Source organism: Lathyrus oleraceus, chromosome 2, assembly GCF_024323335.1.
Source record: "Lathyrus oleraceus cultivar Zhongwan6 chromosome 2, CAAS_Psat_ZW6_1.0, whole genome shotgun sequence".
Lineage (NCBI taxonomy): Eukaryota > Viridiplantae > Streptophyta > Magnoliopsida > Fabales > Fabaceae > Lathyrus > Lathyrus oleraceus.
Genome location: NC_066580.1, coordinates 181,461,854 through 181,488,496, shown reverse-complemented (window position 1 = coordinate 181,488,496; position 26,643 = coordinate 181,461,854). Strand labels below are relative to the sequence as shown.

The window sequence follows — 26,643 nt, the reverse complement described above, 5'->3', positions numbered from 1 at the left end:
CCAGAATTGCCTTGGACTTTTTAGAATCAAGCAACACACAAATGCACAATTATATCAATCTTGAAGAGCAAAGGCATCAAATAAAGATGACCTCATCCAAGCTTATCCACTTCAATGATCTTCTTTAGAATAGCCTATGTAGCAGATGAATTCTACAAGTCATAAGTTCAACATGATAGCTTAGCAATGATCAATGTTGCAGATGGCTCTGGAGAGATCTTGAATGAGGTATCAGATGAATTCAAACTTGCAAGTTCTTGGTTCTTCAACAAATTGGCATTGGCTAAGTCCATTAGCAAAGGAATGTTTCCTAAATTCTAAGTCCAATTGGGGAGATCAAAACAACAGTCCACTCAAATTGTCTTTTAGGGTTCTTGTTATTGTTATGTGCATTAATGGTCAAAGACCAATCAAACAAACAAAGCAACAAAGTATATCACACAATATGGTCCAAGTGGACAAAGTGAAAATTTCATAAACATAAACAATTAGAATGATATGTACAATGCCAAATGATAATAGAATACTAAAAATAAATTGCATTAAAAGTAAAAAGCTTGAAAGTAAAAGTCAATGGTTAGTAAGTTAATAGTTAGTTTTGTTTTGCTTTTTGATTTCAAGACATTCTTTGGAGAACACTCAACCCACTTGCCACAAGCATGGATCCTTGAACCAAAACATCTTCCAAAGGAAGGAAAGAAGGCCAAGTTTCCATACAATACCATGGAAGAGGAGAGATTTACAATCTCACTAACTAGAATGCTTATGTCTTTTGTGTCACAAATTTAGCGCTATGTTAAGCAATCGTAATTGGACTTATGTAGAAGTCACAACTATTTGAGACCGGGCAATAAACTTTTGATGTTAATGCATGTTGGAAAGACATAGTATTAAGAACTATGCTCATTAGACATACCACACACAAAAATATGCAAAAGGAGTGACCTAATCTCATCCATACTCATGTTAATCTTTCAATCAACTAGCATTAGGATTTTGAGATATCATTGGCCAAATGAAATGAATGGATGAAGAAGGGGAATTAGATAAAGAGGGAAAGGGATGAATGAGATCACAAATTGGTCAAAGGAGGACTTTTACCAAATTAATATTATTCATTCATTTTTGGGAGATGGAATGTACATTCCATCAATCCCCTAAATCCAATAAAATTAACTTGACAAAGTCAAATCAACCTTGACCAAGGCCCAACAACAAATGAGAAACTCAAATAAGTCAATCTAAATGGCCAACACAATTAAAATGGCATTTATTCGATTAAAAGTATTAAAATAATGCATTAAATTAAAATATATTTTTTCCAAATCCTAAAATCACATCAAAACACCAAATAAATGGCCATGTGATTTATCATAGGTCAAACAAGGTCAAAGGACCTTGGATAAAAAAATTCAGAATTTTTGGACACTTAAAAATATTTTTAAACAATTAAAAACAAATGAAAAATCAATTAATTCATGAAAAATATTAATAATGATCCAAAAAATAATTTTAATTCAGAATATGAAAGAGAAAAATATTTGAAATTTTTTGGTGAAAGTCCCATATTTTTTGGATCAATATTGAATTTAATATGAATTATTGAAGAAAATGAAATAAAAAGGAAAATCAGAAATTGCAAAAATACGTGGACCATCAGATCTCCCTCATTAATTGAGGTGGAAGATCTGATGATCCACAGCGCGGGTTCCACCAAAACGTGAGTCAACTGCGCTGTAAACTTGGTAATCACAATGCACGGCTAAGATTAGAACACAGGAGTTGGATCACACGGTCTAGACCTTAAACACATCATCACCGGAGCCAGAGCTTCGGTTGTCTTCTCCGACGAGCTTCGTCGGACTGGTCATCATCAACCATCACCAAAATTTCAAACAGTGACATGACTTTAAAGAGAAAATATCACTGAGCACGAATATCACCTCCATTTCTTCCAATTCCAACTATATTGAGAGATATGTGGAATTGAAAAATGAGGTTCATGATCTGAGTTGCTTCGATTCAGCACCAAAACAACTCAAACACCTTCCCTACATTGGTAGGAATTCGGCCAACACAATAATCAAGAGAATTGAGCAAGAAACAAGGAGAATCGAAGAGATTAAATTTTCTGCAAAATACCTTCAATGGGGGTCTGAGCTTGCTAGATCTTGATCTGAATCGTGCTTTGCTTCACTCCAATTGCTTGCAGAAGAGGAATGGAATGACTTAGAATCGAAGGACTCCTGGAGAATTGAATTCCAAAATAGTGGAGATTCAAGCTCAAATTCATCAGAATTTCTCAAGTTTATCCTCTTGGTATGAAGGGTTTTCTGTGGGGAATCAAAGCTTGCGCAGTGTGTGTGTTAATTCTGAGTAATTGAGCTTCAATTTATAGAGAATTCAAGTGATAATTGCATACTCCTTTCAAGTTTCCAATTTTGGCAAAGTGATGTAAGCAAGTTGCATGGGCGTGCATAGGCCCATCAAATGATTGTTCAAAAGTCCATAATGAAGTTCAGATGCATTGGAGGTGGATTGGATTGCAAGGCAATTGAGCATTGTTGTTTGAAGTTTGATACATGACACATGATACCATCCTGTTTAAGCCATGTGCAGCCTATGCATTTCTCATCCAAAATGCATGAATTTTAGCTCTTTGGAAAGGTGAGGTCAAGAGGAACAAGTTTGATGTTGAACACTTTTTCATTTGGAGCTTGGAACCTGGAGATATTTGAGGTGTAAGTTTGGAAAATTTTGACATATTGAAATGTTTCTAAGTGTCAAGCCATATGTCTCAATATTCCACCTTGCTTAACTTTTTATAGGAGCTTCAAATTAGAAACGTGTCATCATCAAAGTTGTATCTCTCTCAAAGACCTTCAAAATGGTCACCAATTTCATGTCATTTGGATTTGAAATGATAGAGTTATGCATTTTTTAAGTTTGGCAAAATCACTTGATCAATGGTATAGGTCAAAAGTGACCTATAATGTAGCCTCATATCACATGTGTAAAGAAGTTGAATTATCTCTCACTCCAAACATCAAAGTTAAATTAGACACATTGAATTTGATTGTGCAACTTGGAAATCTTTCATCTCATAAAAATTGAGCAAGTTATGGCCTTGGGAAGTTGTCTTTCAAATTAGGGTTTAGACAAAAAGACCTATAATGTTTCAACATAGAAAATGATTTTCCAAGAAAAACTAGCTCTAGGTCTCAACATGAAAGTTGTTTATAATGTCATTTAGAGTAATTTTTATCTTGGAATCATTTTCATATGGTGAAAATTGTAGGAGATAGGGTCTAGGGAGACCCAGTTTTGATCAGATGAATTCATCTGGCCAACCACCATCAACCAACTTGCTAATTTCCAATTCTCTTGACTTTCTTGGCTCATGGTAGATAATATATGCATAAGATGATGAATTTTGAAGTGTACCTTGAGAAATTTGATCAATAGGTGAGATAGATTGTTGGAGAAGTTACTGAAGATACCCAGTCAAACTAGGGTTTCCAAGGCAAATCACCCTCAAACTCTTGAAGCAAACTTGATTAATATAACATGTATAAGCAATTGGGACTCATATATGATGCTTATAACCATTCTTGAATTATTTCTTGATTATGCTCTTTGTTCATGAGGGTCTCAAACCCTAGATGTGATCAATGAATCAATGAGATCATGTCCCTACCTACAATAAGAGTTAGATAGATGCAAAGACATATTTTTGGTATTTTGGTTAGTGAAATGATAAAATACAAGTATGATATAATCATAAAGTGCTTGGTGATCTCTCCTAAACAAACCCAATGAAAAGGGTAAGAAGGATGCTAAGGTATGATCCCAATGCTAATGCTTGTGATGAAATGCATGAGGGATCTTAGGGTCAAAATTGGGGTCTTACAGCTGCCCCTATTTAAGGACATTCTAACTGAGGAGGTGAAGGTTAAAATCTTCGGCTCGACTCAGTAGAATGGGCTTAAATAACAACATAGAGAAACAAATTTTGGTCCCTAAGAGACCTCATGATGCATATGATGTGAATGCAAAAGTTAATGCTTTGTGGGGAAATATTGCCACAAAGGAAAAAGAAATCAGAGGGACCGAAAATCCGCAGGAGCACAATGCATTCCATAAGGAAAACTCACTGGGGAGACAGAGACTCCGGGGGATAAAAAGGAGTTATGCGTAGGCCAGGCTACGACTTAAAACTACTGGGGGACTTGGGGGGATCCTTACAAAATGGAAAGACTCAGCCGGGATCAGTCTGGTGTTAAAATCTCACATATTATTGGTTATCCTGTGTGAAACCAAGGTTTAAGGCTCATGAGCTCAGCCCGTGTAAAAGCTTGCAAGGTTTAAGGAACTTGAATACTAAACGCTCCAAGATCCTTGTCTGTGAAGAAAGGACTGGCCACCTGGATTCACCATTTGGAAGAGAATACTCAAATTGCTACATCCCGAAGTCTTGTAATATTTGGTTGGAAGTCAACCATCATTTCCTTGTATAAGGGGGTTCATGAGTCTTTCCTATTAAAAGCTCTCAAAGTTTATTGGATACTCTCAAGATCAATTTTTAGTGAGAGAAGTAGGTTATTTTACTGTTTGACTGAACCTCTATATATCATGGTGTTTATCTCTTTCCCTTAACTCTTTTAATTTGCGCATTTTGTTTTTTGCCTTTAATATTTTCCGCTGCTAATTTTTGAAAAATGTTTTAAATTCTGATTTTATTTTTCTAAAGTAGCATCGATACTCTTAAGGTCAATTTTTTGGGAGAGCTTAACTTGTGTTTAAGGACTAATCGTCTCAGGAGGAAGATGACTTCCAACAAGAGATCTTTTCTAAATACAACACCACCTTTTAATGATAGTAGATTAAATATTTGATAAACTAAGCTTAGAATTTTTCATCAAAACAAAAATCAAGATTTGTAGAAAACTATAATCAATGCTCCGATTTACCCTACTCATCAAGAAAATGATGAAGTAGTATATAAAGATTATTCCCGTTGGACTGAAGAAGAAAAGAGAAAGATAAGGATAGATCTTAAAGCAAATAACTTTATAAAAATATCTCTAGATGAAAATAAATTTTATGATGTCCACCACTGTAAAACTGCCAAGGAAACATGGGATGCTCTTGAAAGAATATACGAAGGTTCTCCAAGTATCGAACAAGAGAAGATGAGCACATGAGGCTAAGAAAATAATGACACCTATCATAGATGAGTTTCTAACTTTAGAAAAAAAATTGGGAACTACATTACTAACAAATATCTAAGTATTAAAGATTGAAAACTTAATCTAATCCTTAAATCAAAAGAAGGGAGTCTTCATGAATTTCAGGAAAAATCAAGAAAGAAGAAAATTTTAGAAAAGTTGAAAAATCCAGTTCATATGCTCAAAGATGAAGGAATCCATACTGAAGAATCATACTCCTATCATACAAATCATATGCAGTCCTTCAAAAGAACACACTCAGTAGTTGAACGGTCTTCGGAAGATTCAACATCAAATGAATGACCCTCTTATTCAAAGAATTAAAAAGAAAATGAAAAAGTTTCTTCAATACTCAAACGAAGAAAAGGGGGAAAAACAATAACCTCGGGGAGAAATATGGAAAGGTCTTCTTCCAACAAAGAAAATGAAATCTGCTTAAAGGCATCCTACAAGGGAGATACTATTACAGGTATTAAACCATCTTATACACAATTGTTTAGAAAGAGTGGTCAACTATTAAAGGAAAACAATAAACTAAGAAAGCGTACCCTAGGTCTTAGTGAATCCTTAAGATATCTTAAGGAAATAAATCATACTTTTAAAATAGAGATAACTAAATTTAGAAACTCGAAAGAAGAACGTAAGCGGTGTAACTCCCTTACAAAATAAGTAACTAGGCTTAGTGAAATCTTAGGAAAGTTTACCCATGAAAAATAAAAGTTTGACCTAATTCTATCTAGTAAAAAACTTTCACTTCATAGAAATCGAAAATACACATTCTCAATCTAATTTAAAAAATATTATATTTAAATTTAATTCATAGACTTTACTTAAAACTTAGAAATTATTAGGTCTAGTTAAGAAGTTACAAATTTAATTAATGGAGAAAATATAAATTAAAAAAATATTTTTAAAATTAATGTATTAAGCATAATTAATAAGTCTTTGTCCTCCCTTCTTTCATTAAGCTTAACAATCGATTATAAATATATAATAGAGCCAAGTAATAAGTCATTATCATGTGAAAATTAAAATTGTCAACAATAAACCTCTAAAGCCCCTAATTTGTGTGATATTGTAGTATCATTTAATTAATATATATTATATTCTCAATTTCAATGACAAACATGGTATTAAGATTACGTTATTATATGTATTCAATTCTTACTAGTTAGGTAACATGAGAAAAACAGCAATAGAGTCGTTGTAGTATAGTGGTGAGTATTCCCGCCTGTCACGCGGGTGACCCGGGTTCGATCCCCGGCAACGGCGAATTTTTGTATTAAATTTCATTTTTTCAACTAATTCTGTAATTGGTTTGGGCCGTTTCTTATTCCTGCTGGGTTTTCTGTTTTGGCCCTCGTTTGCTATTGCACCCTGTTAGCATGGATTAACGAGAGTTAAATGCAAACATATAAGTTATTATGTACTAATTATTTTTACTATTTTCAGTCTAATTAAATATATTTTCTAGTGGTTTTATTTGTCTCAATTATTGTTGCCTTATTCCTAAATATTATTAGGATTCTTTTTTTTATTATTATTAAACTATATATATTTTTATTTTTTTATTTTTTTTAATAAATGTTTTTTATGGTTTTGTTTGATTAAATTAATGAGTAAAGAATATATATTTTGTGTTATAAAAATAGACACATACATATTTTATCACCATTTAATGATGGAATGATTCTTTCTATAGAAAGGTTTTGAAATCGATTGACATTAAATATGACATGACAATTGTTTCGGGTTGATCAATATTGATTCTTCTTCCGTTGAACACATCTCACTAAACTGCAAAATTTTCAAGATCTTTACCCGACCTTAAATCAGTTCACCCTATTAGAATCAAAACACTCTAAGATTTTCAGTATTGATTTTTTTAATAAATGTTTTCTATGATTTTGTTTGATTAAATTAATAAGTAAAGAATATATATTTTGTGTTATAAAAATAGGCACATACATATTTTATCACCATTTAATTAGGTGTGTAAGTGAATCGGAAGAAATCAATTAAACCGACAATTCAAATTAAATCAAACCAAAATAAATTTGATTGTTTTTGGTTCAGTTCTAAAACTGAACCAAATCAATGAAAATTGATGTGATTTAGTTTGGTTATCGATTTTAGTTTTTAAGAACCGGCAAACGGAACCAATGAATATAATTATGCTCTAAATCTTTTATTCCATACATCATTGAGCCTAATTTTTTTATCTGTCAAACCATTCTCCATATTTGTTTATGTTGGGTGAGAATATGGACACAAATAGGTCTATAAGATGAGTTGGGGGGGGGGGGGGATAAACTTTTTTCCCTAGAGACAATTTCAAAAATATTTTAGATCCAATAAACGAAATAAGATATTTTAAGAAGCGCTGAAGCAAAACACAATACTATGAGAGCTTGTAGGCATCTCAATGAATTAAGTCAAGTGAAATAATACATGATATCACTAAAGACGTCATTGCTTCTAATGCAAGTCAATCACAAGAAAACCAAAGTTGTTTGAAACAAAGCGATGAGTTTTGCTTAGAAGTTCATTCAAGACATAATTGTCTTTATGATAATCCAATAAGACTGATGCACCACAAACTTAAACTTATACATTAAATTTCTATAAGCATGGTCTAACCTATATGACATACACCAATTCAATAATGCACTAACGTAATCGCGATATTAATGAGTAATAAAAAATTAAAAGGAGATAAGGGAAGAATAAAAAGATACACATAAATAATGAGTAAAGAATATATATCTATAATATATGAAAATTTACTGTTTTGGAAAGCTCAAAATTGCCCCTATTTTATTTTCTGCCATGTGTCCATAATAAGGGCATTTGACGTCCAAAAAAATACTTTTTTCAACTCATAACATCACTTAGTTGCTTCCTAATTCAATGTTTTTTTTGTATAAAATTCTCTTTTCCAACCAAATGATATGACAATGGTTAACATTTTTTCCTGTCATTTGGTTTCTACAAAAAATATCTCTAACCACCAACTGTAATCTACTTCCACTTAAATGCTACAACAATCCACACACTCTCTATTTTCTTTCTCAGCACGCGTTCACCTCATTCTCCCTTTTTTCTTTCTCATTTTCTTCCATACTTCATTATTAGATCCATCCATATTCTTCTTTTATAACGCTTATCTTCCTCTTTATAAACCAACTTTTTTCTTCTTCAACTTTCATTTCCAATCAATCTCTATTTTAACCTTTTTTAATATGCTTCTTGTTCTTCTTTTGCAGGTTATAAAATTTCCAGTTTTGTTTAGATCTATATTGTATTTGCCAATTTTGAATAAAATCAAATATTTTTGGAGGATATTTGAAAAACAAATCTTAACAGAATATCCTACAATTCAGGACGTGATCTAATGCCCATTGGAAAAGCCTAAAGTTTGCATTTATATTTAAGAAGATTGAAACCTAACATTTGAAGTGTGCGAGTATTGAAGATTCATGTGTTAGGGTCTATCCTTTGAGTCTTTGTTTTTGTTGTTGTTTGTGCACCACTCTAGCGCCTGCAATTATATCTAAAGGCATAAAGTTTAGTTTGTTTAGTTGAATTGTAACTTAAAATTCATATTCTAACTATTATAGTGATCACTTGGGATTAGTGTTTGAGAGAAAGTGAGAGGGATTCTCATATTTACAGAGGAGTCTTAAATAGAAAGTCACTAGGATTAGGAAGAGGCATTGAACAACATGAATTTGTTGTTCCTATAAGTCTAATTGTACTAATTCAAAATAATGGATTTTCTTTCTTGGGTTTGAAGCCCCCGAGACGTAGATGAGGTTTCACCAAACTGGGTTAACATTTTTTTGTGTTCTTTTATTGCTTTATCATCGATCATCTTGTTTATCAATAATTTGTCAATTCTAGTTTAAGATGTTGAACATCTTGGCTTAAGCATCTGGTCCAACATTTGTTCCCTTAAGAACAAAATTTTCAACACTAAGGTACAATTCATTACACACATGTAAAGTTTCACCTCAATCTCGTATTCACTTGAGCGTTAGAATGCTAAACTTTTTGTAGGTACAAGACACTTATACATTATGGTCATCATTAACCTATAATCAAATTTATGTCCCTTATGGCATCCTTGGGGTACTATGTACATCCCGGATAATGTATTTCGGGTATTGGAGGTTAGGATGGCGTCATCCTTAAGCGTTTATCTCCCCTTAGGGTCTCACGCTTGTGGGACTGTGTACATCGCAGATATTGGCGGTTAGGATGACGTTGTTCTAGAGTGATTCACTTTTCAGGGTCATAAGTGCCCTGAATACTCATCCTAGATTCTGAGATAAGAGAAGTCGCATAAACCTCCCAACACCGACATGCCCCCATATTCTAGCGGGATAATGCATGAATAAGGGCTAGTAAGAGTCATATAAACTTCCCAGGACCAAAATACCCCAGACATGTCTTTATCAGAATTTATATTCATGATCAACACGTCTAAAACATGTCTCTCAAGTTCCATAATGAGCGAATATATGTGTTTATGATTATTGATTGACATTCATATGTCTAGTCCACCCCCTCTAATTAGGGTAAAGAAATCAATATATAAGAAAACAAACTTCAAATAAAAAAGGAGGTGAAATCATTGAGATCATAGGTCCATAGAGATCAACCTAACGAATAGGCTCAATCTAATCAAGGCGTGTTTTCCACTTACGTACTGGTGGACATGTATCTACGTACACCGCACATGAGATCATCTCCCTTCCATTAGAGTTGTCGATATGCATCTAGTAGTTATTCGTGTTCTATGCCAAACAAACCAATGCCAATAGTAACCGCTCATCCTATATAAGTTTGACTCTAAGTCACACTTAGGTACAATTCATTACACACTTGAAAAGTTTCACCTCAATCACATACTAACCTTTTTGCATGTACCTATATGATCACCTAAGAATTGTCACCACTACACCAGAAGCATCCACGCAATCGTCATCATTAACCTATCATAAATTTATGTTCTAATACGGAATAATAACGTCATATGTGAGAATCATCTTATGATTCTCTTGATTCATCTTTGATTCTCTCAAATAATTATAAGAAACGAATTAACAAAATAGAACTATAAATCTTCTCCACAGCTAATTCTCTAGAAAAGTTTTGATTTACTCAAATTCATAATGGAACTATTAATGGTGATATATCCTAATGTCCACAACCATGTAATAGTGTCAAAATAAAATATTGTAATATATATTGTGTGCATACTCCACGATAGTCATAAATTTCAACTACAACCCTAAACATAACCTAAATTATATTATTTAACCTAAACAATTTTAAATATCATTTATCAAACGTATACATAACCTAAATTAGATTATATACCTTAAACATATTCTAAAAGTCACATATTCCAACGTAAACATAACCTAAATTAAATTATATAACATTACCATAATCTAAAAAGTCACAAATTCCATTTATCTAACGTAAAAATAATAGAGACTAGATTATATAACCTATCATAACCTAAGCATAATTGAAACTCGCACAAATTCCAATTATCAAACATAAACATAATCTAAACAGACACACTTTTCAATTATCAAACAATCAGTAATGCACACATGGACCTACATCAACAAGCACACCACATAGAAGCACACCCCTTCCATCCATCAGGGCCATTGATATGCATCCAACGGTTACCTGTGCTCCATGTCATAAAAACTGGCGATGATTGTAAAAACTTCTCCTATATAATTGTGAATTGGAGTTACACCAATATATGGTTCATTACACACTCGTAAAGTTCCACCTTAATATCGTATTGACTTGAACATCAAAGTATTAATCTTTTTATAAGTACTCTCTTTGATTACCAGAGAATGTAACCACCACACTAAAATCATTTACACAATGGTTATTATCAAACTATTATCAATTTTGTTAGAGGATAGTACTCATCTAGAAGGGGGGTTGAAGAAATCAGTATTTAAAAAATTTAGCGCTTTTTTAAAACTGTTTTTAAAGGTTGCGAAATCTCCCTAGACCACGATCGTATAAACGATCCGTTACTGGAAAGATCGGATATATGGAAACCTAATGGAATGACTAAGATAAAGCTAATTAACAACAATCTTAATCAATCGACCAAATACATAAATTCTTGATATAACTACCACCAATTATGAATTAAAACAATGAGAAAACAAGCAAAATATTGATAAACTTGTGTGAAGTTAATTTTAGCAAACACTTGGTGTGCATGCTACACCAAGACTTAACTTCACTAGAATTGATAGTGCATAATTTTCCTTAGTTACAACCAAAGTGGTTGCAACAATTTATCAAACAACTTTAATGCACAACAATTAAGCGAGATGAAGTTACCAATTAGTTTCACACAAGATTCAATTTATGCAGAAATTAAAGAGTTAGAGAAAGAGAGAACAACACCAAATTTGTTTAGGCAGTTTCCCTTTCGTCCTCGCTTAGGGTACGTCTTCCCCCAATTCTAAAACTAGAATTGAGATATTTATTATCAATTTGCAAAGTTTATACAAGAGAAGAAATAATCACCACCAAGAAAACCTAAGTGTTGTTGTATATCCTATTCACTTCTCTCCCCTTGATTCGAGTTAGACCAAGTGTTTCAAACGTTCCGAACAAACCTCCGATTGTAGCTACCTTATTGCAAGAACTCCAAGTTCTCCAAAACTCTAGCTCGAATGATTTAGATCAGATATGCGTGAAACCTCCGATTGTAGCTACCTTATTGCAAGAACTCCAAGTTCTCCAAAACTCTAGCTAGATTGATTTCAATCGCGACACACTTGAACCCAAACCTTTCTTCACAATCTTCTGGTTACCGTTACTCGTTCAAATGAACCCACTGTTCTTCAAACCTTTCACTCTGCTGAATCTATGAAGTAAAGATTTATGCAAAAAAATCCAAATCTTGGAGGGCAAAATCCTAAGATTTTATTCAAGAAAAATCCACTAAAAACCTCTACCCAAACCAAGACACACAATCCTATTTTGATGTTATCACCACAACAATGCACTATGATCAACAAACAATGTTTTATGTAGTTGTTGAAACATGCAATGAAGAATGAAGATGAAGAGGAACTTTAGTGTATATCTTTCACTTTTCTTGTTGTTGTTCTAAAAATGAGACTCAAGAATATATATAATATATATATATATATATATATATATTATATATAATATATATATATATATATTAATAATATATATATATATATATATATATATTATATATAATAATATATATATATATATCTATATATATAATATATAGATAATATATTATATATATATATATATATAGATATATATTATATATATTATATATATATATATATATATATATATATATATATATATAATATATATTATATATATATATAATATATTAATATATATTATATATATATATATATTATATGATGTATGGACCAAGTGAAAAACACAGCAGAATTTTTAGCAAAAGTATACAATAGAAAAATAAGTGAAATCAGCGACCACTCAACCTGTTCACATTGGGGACTCCGACATATTCAGACCCGCAGCAACACAATTCAAATAAAACAGGTTATGAGTCGACTCAAACAGGAGATGAGTCGACTCATCTTGTTTTTCCATAAATGAGTTGACTCAAAGACTAGACTTGTTTTGACCCGTAGCAATACAATTCAAATAAAACAGGTTATGAGTCGACTCAAACAGGAGATGAGTCGACTCATCTTATTTTTCCATAAATGAGTCGACTCAAAGACTCGACCTGTTCAGACCGCAGCAATACAATTCATATAAAACAGGTTATGAGTGGACTCAAACAGGAGATGAGTCGACTCATCTTGCTTTTCCAGAAATGAGTCGACTCAAAGACTTGACCTGTTCAGACATGTGAGTTACAAAGAAAATGACATGCATGAATGAGTCGACTCAAAGATTTTATGAGTCGACTCAGATTTTACGAGTCAACTCAAAAAAATCAAATGGACAAAAATGAGTTTTTAAGATGTATTTTGGTCAACCCAAACCATTCTCTTATGGGCCTAAGGTACCAATAATGATCAAGTGCAATATTGACATATATGAGATGCTCCTATATGTATAGACATATTGAATTAATACTTTCAGCATGTTAAAGAATGAATGCACTCTATGATATGATGACACCGTCCAAAGTACACAGTATGAGCTACTAAAAGGTTTGACATCAATTAAACAAGGACTAAGAACCTTTGCCCTCACATACTCCCCCTTTTTGGTGATGGCAAACCGTGGCATAATCTTTTGTATATCGTGTACTTTGATAGACATCCTGTAACACCCCGAATAAAATAAGAGAATTATTTAAATTAAGTTAATAATATATTTAATAATTTAATTAAATAAATTGAATTATTGGATTATTATTATTATTATTATTTGGAATAATAATTATTGGAAAATATATAAGTTGGAATAAGGAAAAAGAGTTTTCATTTTTAAAAAGGGTTTTACGTGAAAACGGAGAAGCTGCAGAGAAGAGGAGAAAGGGGCAAAGAGGAAGAACCAGAGAGCAAAGGTTGGAGAAGAGCTTGGAGCTTAGAGATTTTGCCGGATTAACTCAGGTAAGGGGGTTTATCGTCGTTTGATGGGTATTATAGATTAAAATGTCATGGGTAGTGATAGCCGTTGAAATGACCCTAATTGGGATTATGAATGCTGGAAAATTACGTTGGATGAAACTGTGTTTAGGCTGTAATTGAATATGTGTTTGGGTTAGTTGTGAATTTCCGAACGTATAGCTTTTTACGGAATTGGAATCGGAGGTCCGGAAGTCCTCCTACGGCGGAAAATGCGGAGAACTCTGCATTTTGCCTTGTGTTAGCGCAGGGACTGCTGTTTTGCCTGCGTTAACCGGTTAACCCAGGGCGTTAACCGGTTAACACTGTTATAATTTGTGAAAATGTGCTGTTTTGCCTGCGTTAACCGGTTAACCCAGGGCGTTAACCGGTTAACACTGTTGCGTTTTGCCAGAAAATGTATTTTTGTCCTGCGTTAACCGGTTAACCCAGGGCGTTAACCGGTTAACACTGTTGGAAATTGGAAAATTTGATATTTTAATGTTGTGAACATAATTGGTGATTGGCATATTCTCGTTGATTTCGATGAGTAATTTTGTTGAGTTTATGTTATGAAGTGTTGATATAAATCTGTTGATAAGTTGTGTTAAGTTGTTGAAAATACTGAGTTGTAGGCTTGATGAGCCAACGTTGATTATAAGTTGATTATGTTGAAAACATTGTTGTGTCGCTGTTATTATTATGTGTCGGAATTTAAAGTCGTGTATGCCATGTACATTCATATGCATTAAGTCGGAGCTTTGCTCACACCACGTTGGCCTGGATTGGCAAAAATCGGAGCTTTGCTCACACCACGTTGGCCTGGATTGGCAAAATTTTAAGTTGAAAGTTGAAGGCTTATGCCTTGATGCCCACTAAAATGGCAATGATTTTAAGTTGGGAGTTTTACTCCGAATGTTACCACATGCATGATGAGTCGAGTCTCATTTGAGTTGCATTCTATGTTGTTATTGAGTTGCATTTTATGTCGTTATTGAGTTGATGTGCCGTTACTGAATGCATTATATGATTAGGGTGATTAACGTGTAAATTTACTTAACATAACATGATAATTTATAATGTTTGTTATATCGATTGAGGAACTCACCCTTACAACTATTTTTCAGGTAACGAGCAATGAGTTGAGTAGAAGCTAATGCTTGGAGTCTAGTGTAGTCTACTTAGTGGGTCGTGCTCTGATAGATGTAACATCGGGACGGGATGTTTTAATTGTTTTATTGTTGGTTGTTGAACCTTTTTACCTATAAAACGTTATATGTTTTGAATGGTTGGTTGATTTTATCCGCTGCGAATTATGCAAAGATGTTATTTTGATTAAATAAAGAGCATGGCAGTTTTATGGTGTGAAATGTTGTGTGACACCCTTGGTGCATGATTACTCTGATATATATATATATATTTGTTGTTGTTATTAAATATTTGGGGTATTTTAGAAGGGTGTTACATTAGTGGTATCAGAGCAGGTCGGTCTGTCCGGCCAGTTGTCGTGTCGTTACTGTCTAACAATTGTGTAATTGTTACTAGTCTAACTTTTAAGTTGTGTTGTAGTGATAAGTTGAAATGGCTGGAAGGAATGACGCTGCAATGGCTGCCGCAATGCAAGCAATGGCACAAGCTGTGCAGAACTTGCCAAATGCTGGTGGTGATGCTGGATCACGTAGCTTGGCGACTTTTCAAAGAGAGAATCTGCCGGTGTTTAAAGGGAAGCATGATCCAGATGCAGCCTTGGGATGGTTGAAAGAGATTGAGAGAATCTTCCGTGTTATGGATTGCACTCCAGCTCAGAAGGTTCGGTATGGTACTCACATGCTAGCAGTCGAAGCTGATGACTGGTGGCTAGAGACTCACGAGAGGTTGACCGTGGCAGGTGAAGTCATTACTTGGGATGTATTCCGTAGGGAATTCATGAGAAAGTATTATCCGGAAGATGTCCGTGGTAAGAAGGAAATTGAGTTCCTTGAGCTGAAGCAAGGAAACATGTTTGTCACTGATTATGCTGCGAAATTTGTGGAGCTGTCCAAATTTTATCCTCATTACACTGGTGCTGGTGCTGAATTTTCAAAGTGCATCAAGTTTGAAAACGGACTGCGCTCTGAAATTAAGAAGGCTGTTGGGTATCAGAAGATACGCATTTTTACTGAATTGGTTGATAGCTGCAGGATATTTGAATAGATTATCAGAGTACAACATGTAGAAGAGTTTACATTTCTTACAACATAACACTTATCGCATCACAACATAAAACATATTATTTATTTTATTAAAACTTCGCAGCGGACAACAACACAAATATTATCATTCATCATATAACAATTCATAATAATGTTTCAACATTATCTCAACAAAGCATCTCAACATATTAGTCATCATAAACAACGTAAATAATAACCAATTATCTATCGAATCCCATAACCCCGGTGTCACATGACCAGAGCATTTGACTCGACTCTGTAGAATAACTCTACACTTATTCTTCAAACCTCAACAATAGCTACTCCTCTTTATCTGCACATTGCTCATCATAGATGAACATAAACACATGCAGAAGGGGTGAGAATTACATTATTAAATAATAATATAACGACAGAAATATAAACATAAATATATTTCACATATGCCAACACAGCTCATCATAATCATCATAATCAACATACTCATGAACATCAACAAAACAACATATCAAATGCAATGCACACACCCATGCATGACTCAACACGACTCGGTATACCCATTTTGTGACCAACTACAGGATCACCACTCCCAGATTCATCACCATAGAATCCGAGTTCCCCGCAAGGAACCAAGCCTCTCAACAAGCCCGGAGTCAACAACATCATTGGAACTCAGTCCGTTCATCACTAGGCATCGGCCTTTCATGAATGCATGCACACCAAGCATGCATCATAATCAACATAGCAACAACAGCATCATATAGTCATGTTATCATCATCATTAACACATTCTATCACAAAAGCATATCACATCATGCCACATAATCAAACACAGTATTAGCACACTCTACTAATATCTATACCACTCAAAGCAACGGGAAATGATCCCTCGTATACCATGCATCAGCTAAGTTACCTCGCTCAGCCTAAACAACCAAAACTGCACAACAACAGCCCAGGAAAGACCACAAGTCTGCCCATACGCGTATTGCCTATGCCCATACGCGTATTGCCCACGCCTGACCAAATCCATACGCGTATTGCCCATGTCCATACGCGTATGCTACGCGTATCACATTCCCATACGCGTACCAACAGAGACCAAAACACGTTCAAAACATCATCTTCCTCATCCATACGCGTATTGCCTAGTGCCATACGCGTACCAGCAATCTCATACGCGTATTGCCTAGTGCCATACGCGTATGACCAGAAACCAGATTTCCAGATCTGCAATGGCTTTCTCTGCTACGAGATCTATCCAAATTCATCCTTCCACAGTCCAAATTTCACACAAAATCACTCATATCATCTAATACAAATAGTCCCCTATTCGATTTCACAAATCTTAACATCATTGCATATAATTTCTACGAATTCCTTCGATTAAAATCCCAATTTCGTTCATCCAATATTTCACCATTTTCAGCATATATTGTTTAATAAGGTTCAGACCCCTTACCTCTTTGGATTGAAGGAAGTTCTGAGCAATCTTTGGCCTTTTCCTCTTCCTTCTCTTTCTCTTCAGCGCTTCTCCCTTTCTCTGACTCTGAGGCAAAATACGTGAAAAAACACCCTGAGTTCTCACTTGGCCTCTTTTATCAAATTCCCCTTTTACCCTTCCACTCTTCATATTCCATTTATTTTATTTATTTAATTATTATTAAAATAAATAACATCTATAATAATAATAATAATTCCCAATATTATTTAATAATTCATTTCACCTTCAAATAATCATATTAAAATAATATTTAAATTAATCTAACAATATTCGGGGTGTTACACATCAAGTTTGAAAACGGACTGCGCTCTGAAATTAAGAAGGTTGTTGGGTATCAGAAGATACGCATTTTTACTGAATTGGTTGATAGCTGCAGGATATTTGAAGAAGACAATAATGCTCATTACAAGATTGTCAGTGACCGCAGAGGCAAGCAACATCAAAATCGTGGCAAGCCGTATGATGCTCCAGCTGGAAAAGGGAAGCAAAGAGCTGCTCCGGCTCAGAGGGCTAGTGGGGGAGGTGCTCCTGCTGGTATAGTTTGCTTCAAATGTGGTCAGGCTGGTCATAAGAGTAATGTATGCACTGCTAAAGTAAAGAGGTGTTTTCGCTGTGGTAAGATTGGTCATGCAATAGCTGATTGCAAGCACAAGGAAGTGATTTGTTTTAATTGTGGCGAAGAAGGGCATATTGGAAGTCAGTGTCAGAAGCCAAAGAAATCTCAGACGGGAAGGGTGTTCGCATTGACCGGAACTCAAACCTCCAGTGAGGACAGACTTATCTGAGGTACGTGTTATATTAATGGCTTTCCTCTTGTAGCTATTATTGACACAGGTGCGACTCATTCCTTTATATCTTTGGATTGTGCTGTGAAACTTAAGTTAGAGATATCTGAGATGTTTGGTAGTATGGTGATTGATACTCCTGCGAAGGGTTCAGTGACTACTACTTCGGTTTGTTTAAATTGTCCTTTGAGTATTTTTGGTAGAGAATTTGGGATGGACCTAGTGTGTCTTCCACTAGTGCAGATTGATGTTATTCTGGGTATGAACTGGTTGGTGTTTAACCGAGTTTCTATCAATTGTTTTGATAAGACGGTGGTCTTTCCTGAGATTGAGGAGGGAAAGAGTTTGTTTCTATCAGCAAGGCAAGTGAATGAGGAAGTAGCAGATGGGGCGGAGTTGTTTATGCTGTTAGCGACTCTGGAGGCTAAAGATAAACTGGTGGTTGGCGATCTAGCCGTGGTGTGTGATTTTCCTGATGTGTTTCCGGAAGAAGTGAATGAATTACCGCCAGAACGCGAAGTGGAGTTCTCGATTGATTTGGCACCTGGTACTAGGCCGATATCGATGGCTCCGTACCGTATGTCTGCTGTTGAGTTAACTGAATTGAAGAGTCAGTTGGAAGATCTGTTGGATAAGAAATTTATTCGTCCGAGTGTGTCACCGTGGGGTGCACCAGTGCTATTGGTTAAGAAGAAAGAAGGTACTATGAGGTTGTGTGTGGACTATAGGCAACTGAATAAAGTGACGATCAAGAATCGGTATCCTTTGCCGAGGATTGATGATTTGATGGATCAGTTGGTTGGTGCAAGTGTGTTCAGCAAAATAGATTTGAGATCTGGGTATCATCAGATCCGTGTGAAAACCGAGGATATCCAGAAGACTGCTTTCAGAACAAGGTATGGACATTATGAGTATTCTGTAATGCCTTTTGGTGTGACTAATGCGCCTGGAGTAGTTATGGAGTATATGAATAGGATTTTCCATCCGTACCTAGACAAGTTTGTGGTGGTGTTTATTGATGATATTTTGGTGTATTCGAAGTCTGAAGAAGAGCATGTTGAACATTTGAGAGTGGTTTTGGGAGTTCTACGAGAAAAGAAGTTATTTGCTAAACTATCCAAGTGTGAATTTTGGTTAGGAGAAGTTAGTTTTCTTGGTCATGTGATTTCAAGAGGTGGTGTTGCTGTTGATCCTTCTAAGATAGAAGCGGTATCTAAGTGGGAAGCTCCGAAGTCTGTTGCTGAGATTCGAAGTTTCCTTGGTTTGGCTGGTTATTATAGGAAGTTCATTGAGGGATTTTCTAAGTTGGCGTTACCATTGACGATGTTGACTAGGAAGGGGCAAGCGTTTGTTTGGGACTCAAAATGTGAAGGAGGTTTCCAAGAGTTAAAGAGAAGGTTAACTACTGCTCCTATTCTGATATTACCGAGTTCGTCGGAATCATTTGAAGTTTACTGTGATGCTTCATTGTTGGGTTTGGGTGGCGTGTTGATGCAGAATAAGCAGGTTATAGCTTATGCTTCGAGACAGCTGAGGGTTCATGAGATGAACTACCCGACGCACGATTTAGAGTTGGCGGCTGTGGTGTTTGTTCTGAAGTTATGGAGGCATTACTTGTACGGGTCAAGATTTGAGGTTTTCAGTGACCATAAAAGTTTAAAGTATTTATTTGATCAGAAAGAGCTGAATATGAGACAGAGAAGATGGTTAGAGTTTCTGAAGGATTATGACTTTGGTTTGAATTACCATCCGGGTAAAGCAAACGTAGTGGCTGATGCATTGAGTCGGAAATCATTACATATGTCTATGCTAATGGCTAAGGAATTGGATTTAATTGAACAGTTTAGAGACTTGAGTTTGGTGTGTGAGAGTACTCACAATAGTGTTAAATTGGGAATGTTGAAGTTGACAAGTGGTATTCTGGATGAGATCAGAGAGGGTCAGAAATCCGATGTGCTTTTGGTTGATAAGTTGACTCTAGTGAATCAAGGTCAAGGTGGCGAATTCAGAGTTGATGAGAATGATGTTTTGAAATTTGGTAAGCGGGTGTGTATTCCGGATGTTGCCGAACTTAAGAAGAGTATTCTTGAAGAAGGACATCGTAGTGGATTGAGTATTCATCCTGGAGCTACGAAGATGTATCATGATTTGAAAAAGTTATTTTGGTGGCCGGGAATGAAAAGAGAAATTGCGAGTTTTGTTTATTCCTGTTTGACTTGTCAGAAGTCAAAGATTGAGCATCAGAAGCCGTCTGGGCTAATGCAACCGTTGGCTATTCCAGAGTGGAAGTGGGATAGTATCAGTATGGATTTTGTTTCTGGTTTACCGAGGACGATTAAGAATTTTGAAGCTATTTGGGTGATTGTTGACAGATTGACAAAGTCGGCTCATTTCATTCCGATCAGAATGGACTATCCGTTAGAGAAATTAGCTGAGCTGTATATTGAGAAAATTGTAAGTTTGCATGGTATTCCGTCGAGTATTGTTTCGGACAGAGATCCTAGATTTACCTCGAAATTCTGGGAAGGTTTGCAGAAGGCTTTGGGAACTAAGCTGAGATTGAGTTCTGCATATCACCCGCAGACTGATGGTCAGACTGAGAGGACGATTCAGTCACTAGAGGATCTTTTGAGAGCTTGTGTTTTAGAAAAGGGAGGTGCTTGGGATTGTTATTTACCTTTGATTGAGTTTACCTACAACAATAGTTTTCATTCGAGTATTGGCATGGCACCGTTTGAAGCTTTGTATGGTAGGAGATGTCGGACACCGTTATGTTGGTATGAGTCCGGTGAGAGTGCTGTGGTTGGACCAGAGATTGTTCAACAGACTACAGAAAAGATTAAGATGATTCAGGAGAAGATGAGAATTGCTCAGAGTCGTCAGAAGAGTTATCATGATAAGAGGAGGAAGTCACTTGAGTTCCGAGAGGGAGATCACGTGTTTCTTCGCGTTACTCCGATAACTGGGGTTGGTCGAGCTTTGAAGTCGAAGAAGTTGACACCTCGATTTATTGGTCCTTATCAGATTTTGGAGAGGATAGGAGAGGTAGCCTATCGTGTCGCTTTACCGCCGTCACTTGCGAATTTGCATGAGGTTTTTCATGTGTCTCAGTTGAGGAGGTACATTCATGATCCGTCGCATGTGATCCAAGTAGATGATGTACAGGTGAGAGATAACCTGACTGTTGAAACATCGCCTATGAGGATTGAGGATCGAGAGTTGAAGCAGTTGCGGGGTAAAGAGATTGCCTTAGTGAAAGTAGCTTGGGGAGGACCAGCAGGTGGCAATGTGACTTGGGAACTGGAGAGTCAGATGAAGGAGTCTTATCCGGAGTTATTTGCTTGAGGTATGTTTTCGAGGACGAAAACTCTTTTAGTGGGGGAGAGTTGTAACACCTCGAATAAAATAAGAGAATTATTTAAATTAAGTTAATAATATATTTAATAATTTAATTAAATAAATTGAATTATTGGATTATTATTATTATTATTATTTGGAATAATAATTATTGGAAAATATATAAGTTGGAATAAGGAAAAAGAGTTTTCATTTTTAAAAAGGGTTTTACGTGAAAACGGAGAAGCTGCAGAGAAGAGGAGAAAGGGGCAAAGAGGAAGAACCAGAGAGCAAAGGTTGGAGAAGAGCTTGGAGCTTAGAGATTTTGCCGGATTAACTCAGGTAAGGGGGGTTTATCGTCGTTTGATGGGTATTATAGATTAACATGTCATGGGTAGTGATAGCCGTTGAATTGACCCTAATTGGGATTATGAATGCTGGAAAATTACGTTGGATGAAACTGTGTTTAGGCTGTAATTGAATATGTGTTTGGGTTAGTTGTGAATTTCCGAACGTATAGCTTTTTACGGAATTGGAATCGGAGGTCCGGAAGTCCTCCTACGGCGGAAAATGCGGAGAACTCTGCATTCTGCCTTGTGTTAGCGCAGGGACTGCTGTTTTGCCTGCGTTAACCGGTTAACCCAGGGCGTTAACCGGTTAACACTGTTATAATTTGTGAAAATGTGCTGTTTTGCCTGCGTTAACCGGTTAACCCAGGGCGTTAACCGGTTAACACTGTTGCGTTTTGCCAGAAAATGTATTTTTGTCCTGCGTTAACCGGTTAACCCAGGGCGTTAACCGGTTAACACTGTTGGAAATTGGAAAATTTGATATTTTAATGTTGTGAACATAATTGGTGATTGGCATATTCTCGTTGATTTCGATGAGTAATTTTGTTGAGTTTATGTTATGAAGTGTTGATATAAATCTGTTGATAAGTTGTGTTAAGTTGTTGAAAATACTGAGTTGTAGGCTTGATGAGCCAACGTTGATTATAAGTTGATTATGTTGAAAACATTGTTGTGTCGCTGTTATTATTATGTGTCGGAATTTAAAGTCGTGTATGCCATGTACATTCATATGCATTAAGTCGGAGCTTTGCTCACACCACGTTGGCCTGGATTGGCAAAAATCGGAGCTTTGCTCACACCACGTTGGCCTGGATTGGCAAAATTTTAAGTTGAAAGTTGAAGGCTTATGCCTTGATGCCCACTAAAATGGCAATGATTTTAAGTTGGGAGTTTTACTCCGAATGGTACCACATGCATGATGAGTCGAGTCTCATTTGAGTTGCATTCTATGTTGTTATTGAGTTGCATTTTATGTCGTTATTGAGTTGATGTGCCGTTACTGAATGCATTATATGATTAGGGTGATTAACGTGTAAATTTACTTAACATAACATGATAATTTATAATGTTTGTTATATCGATTGAGGAACTCACCCTTACAACTATTTTTCAGGTAACGAGCAATGAGTTGAGTAGAAGCTAATGCTTGGAGTCTAGTGTAGTCTACTTAGTGGGTCGTGCTCTGATAGATGTAACATCGGGACGGGATGTTTTAATTGTTTTATTGTTGGTTGTTGAACCTTTTTACCTGTAAAATGTTATATGTTTTGAATGGTTGGTTGATTTTATCCGCTGCGAATTATGCAAAGATGTTATTTTGATTAAATAAAGAGCATGGCAGTTTTATGGTGTGAAATATTGTGTGACACCCTTGGTGCATGATTACTCTGATATATATATATATATTTGTTGTTGTTATTAAATATTTGGGGTATTTTAGAAGGGTGTTACACATCCTCCCCCTGATTTTATGCATTCCTTTGAAAAAAATCTGCTATCATAATCATAAGTTGTGTTTCCATTGCTTCTCCCCCTTTGACAACATCGAAAAGAGATAAGGACAAGGTCAAGCGGAAACAAAATATATTCATAAGCACGTAATCAACCCTTTGCAACAAATTAACATCAATAACCATTCACATAAAATGAAGTTAATGTAAGAAATATAATCATAAATAAGACATGGAACTAGAAAAATAAATTTAGTACACTACATAGCCAAATTTGTTCAACATAAGTTACAAGACAAATAAACTAAACACAATAACATGCAAACATGAAATGCAACAATGGTCCTAATGATGAATGCATGTTAAATATGATTCATAAGCAAGTTTACACATATTTCAAACATAGAAATGGATTAAGCTTAGACCAAACCATAAAATAAACATCAAGAAAGTGCATTATATAGAACAAGTACATACATATATAAATGATCAAGATAGTTCAAATAGATAGGAACGATATTACCTCTAATGACGATAAACGATGAATTCCCTCACATAGCTCGCACTTATCAATGTGATTAATCAAAGAATAGACAAGCATATATATAAAGCAAGCATCATATATAAATTTAAAAGCGATCCGAGATATCGAGAACACCAAGTTCCCTACAAATATGGAAGAAAGGTTCTGTCGCAAGTGGTTTTGTGAAAATATCGGTAAGTTGATTTTTGTTATCAACGTGCTAAAAAATGACATCACCTTTCTCAACATAATCCCTAAGGAAGTGATGTCGAATTTCAATATGTTTAGTGCGTGAATGTAGTATAGGATTTTTGGTTAGATTAATGGCGCTTGTATTGTCACACAAAATGGGAGTACGTTCAAGTTGAACATTGAAGTCGAGTAATTGTTGTTTGAGCCATAAGATTTGGGCACAACAACTACCGGCTGCAACGTATTCCGCCTTGGCTGTTGACAAAGCAACAGAAACTTGCTTTTTGCCGTGCCAACTCACTAAGGAATTTGAATAAAAATGACAAGTACCACTAGGTCTTTTCCTATCCAATTTGCAACTAGCAAAGTCGGAATCAGAGTAGCCAACCAAAGAACAATCACTTCCCTTAGAAAACCAAAGTCCATACTTTGAACTTTGACTTTTAAACTTGCTACAACTGATTAATAAAGGGTTGAAATCGAAATCATGTTGAGGGATGAGTTCATTTATTGCATGAGGGAACACTAATTTCTAATTGACGTCCACCATGGTTCTATCAAACCTTTTTCTAAATGTCTGTCCATTTGAATATTCTTGTGCCACGTAAAAATGCCTTAGATTGTATGTAAATCCACTAAATTATAATTAATCATTACCTGAACGAACAAAATTGAGTATCTTAATAAAACTGACAAATCATATATCAAATCTAAATCTATTAGGCAAGTTTAATTTTTTCTTTTGAAAAAACATATTTGAGTCAATAAAAAAAATAGATTTTCTTTTACAATAACTTCACGAGATTTTAACAAACTGTTTAAGAAAAACAATTCAAAAAAATTTATGATCGATTCAAAAAAATTTATGATCGGAATGCTGAAATTCCAAATTCTATTTTAATTTAAAAAGTAATTATTCATATAAATTATGTGATAAGTGTCGAAAATACACATTCTCAATCTAATTTAAAAAATATTATATTTAAATTTAATTCATAGACTTTACTTAAAACTTAGAAATTATTAGGTCTAGTTAAGAAGTTACAAATTTAATTAATGGAGAAAATATAAAGAAAAAGAAATGTTTTTAAAGTTAATGTATTAAGTATAATTAATAAGTCCTTGTCCTCCCTTCTTTCATTAAGCTTAACAATCGATTATAAATATATAATAGAGCCAAGTAATAAGTCATTATCATGTGAAAATTAAAATTGTCAACAATAAACCTCTAAAGCCCCTAATTTGTGTGATATTGTAGTATCATTTAATTAATATATATTATATTCTCAATTTCAATGACAAACATGGTATTAAGATTACGTTATTATATGTATTCAATTCTTACTAGTTAGGTAACATGAGAAAAACAGCAATAGAGTCGTTGTAGTATAGTGGTGAGTATTCCCGCCTGTCACGCGGGTGACCCGGGTTCGATCCCCGGCAACGGCGAATTTTTGTATTAAATTTCATTTTTTCAACTAATTCTGTAATTGGTTTGGGCCGTTTCTTATTCCTGCTGGGTTTTCTGTTTCGGCCCTCGTTTGCTATTGCACCCTGTTAGCATGGATTAACGAGAGTTAAATGCAAACATATAAGTTATTATGTACTAATTATTTTTACTATTTTCAGTCTAATTAAATATATTTTCTAGTGGTTTTATTTGTCTCAATTATTGTTGCCTTATTCCTAAATATTATTAGGATTCTTTTTTTTATTATTATTAAACTATATATATTTTTATTTTTTTATTTTTTTTAATAAATGTTTTTTATGGTTTTGTTTGATTAAATTAATGAGTAAAGAATATATATTTTGTGTTATAAAAATAGACACATACATATTTTATCACCATTTAATGATGGAATGTTTCTTTCTATAGAAAGGTTTTGAAATCGATTGACATTAAATATGACATGACAATTGTTTCGGGTTGATCAATATTGATTCTTCTTCCGTTGAACACATCTCACTAAACTGCAAAATTTTCAAGATCTTTACCCGACCTTAAATCAGTTCACCCTATTAGAATCAAAACACTCTAAGATTTTCAGTATTGATTTTTTTAATAAATGTTTACTATGATTTTGTTTGATTAAATTAATAAGTAAAGAATATATATTTTGTGTTATAAAAATAGACACATACATATTTTATCACCATTTAATGATGGAATGATTCTTTAGTGTAGAAAGGTTTTGAAATCGATTGACATTAAATATGACATGACAATTGTTTCCGGTTGATCAATATTGATTCTTCTTCCGTAGAACACATCTCACTAAACTAAAAAAAAATTCAAGATCTTTACCCGAGCTTGAATCAGTTCATCCTATTAGAATCAAAGAACTCTAAGATTTCGTCTGCATCAATCTTCACTGGATCTTATCGACATTTTCCTTGATTGAGTCTTTGAATTTTTTAAGGAACTAGAAACTCCAAA

At 34.7% G+C, this 26,643-nt stretch overlaps 1 protein-coding gene and 2 non-coding genes across 3 annotated transcripts; all 3 read left to right on the top strand.

The window, feature by feature from the left end:
- Positions 1-6,428: 6,428 nt before the first annotated feature.
- TRNAD-GUC (transfer RNA aspartic acid (anticodon GUC)) lies at positions 6,429-6,500 on the top strand. Its single transcript has one exon. It is a non-coding gene; the product is annotated as a tRNA-Asp (tRNA).
- Positions 6,501-15,451: 8,951 nt separating this feature from the next.
- On the top strand, positions 15,452-18,138 carry LOC127118772 (uncharacterized; the record flags this gene model as incomplete). Its single annotated transcript, XM_051049029.1, has 2 exons — positions 15,452-15,997; positions 17,890-18,138. Coding segments are annotated over exons 1-2 (795 nt in total), but the record flags the coding sequence as incomplete, so codon positions are not given.
- A 7,442-nt stretch (positions 18,139-25,580) lies between these two features.
- On the top strand, positions 25,581-25,652 carry TRNAD-GUC (transfer RNA aspartic acid (anticodon GUC)). Its single transcript has one exon. It is a non-coding gene; the product is annotated as a tRNA-Asp (tRNA).
- Positions 25,653-26,643: the final 991 nt, after the last annotated feature.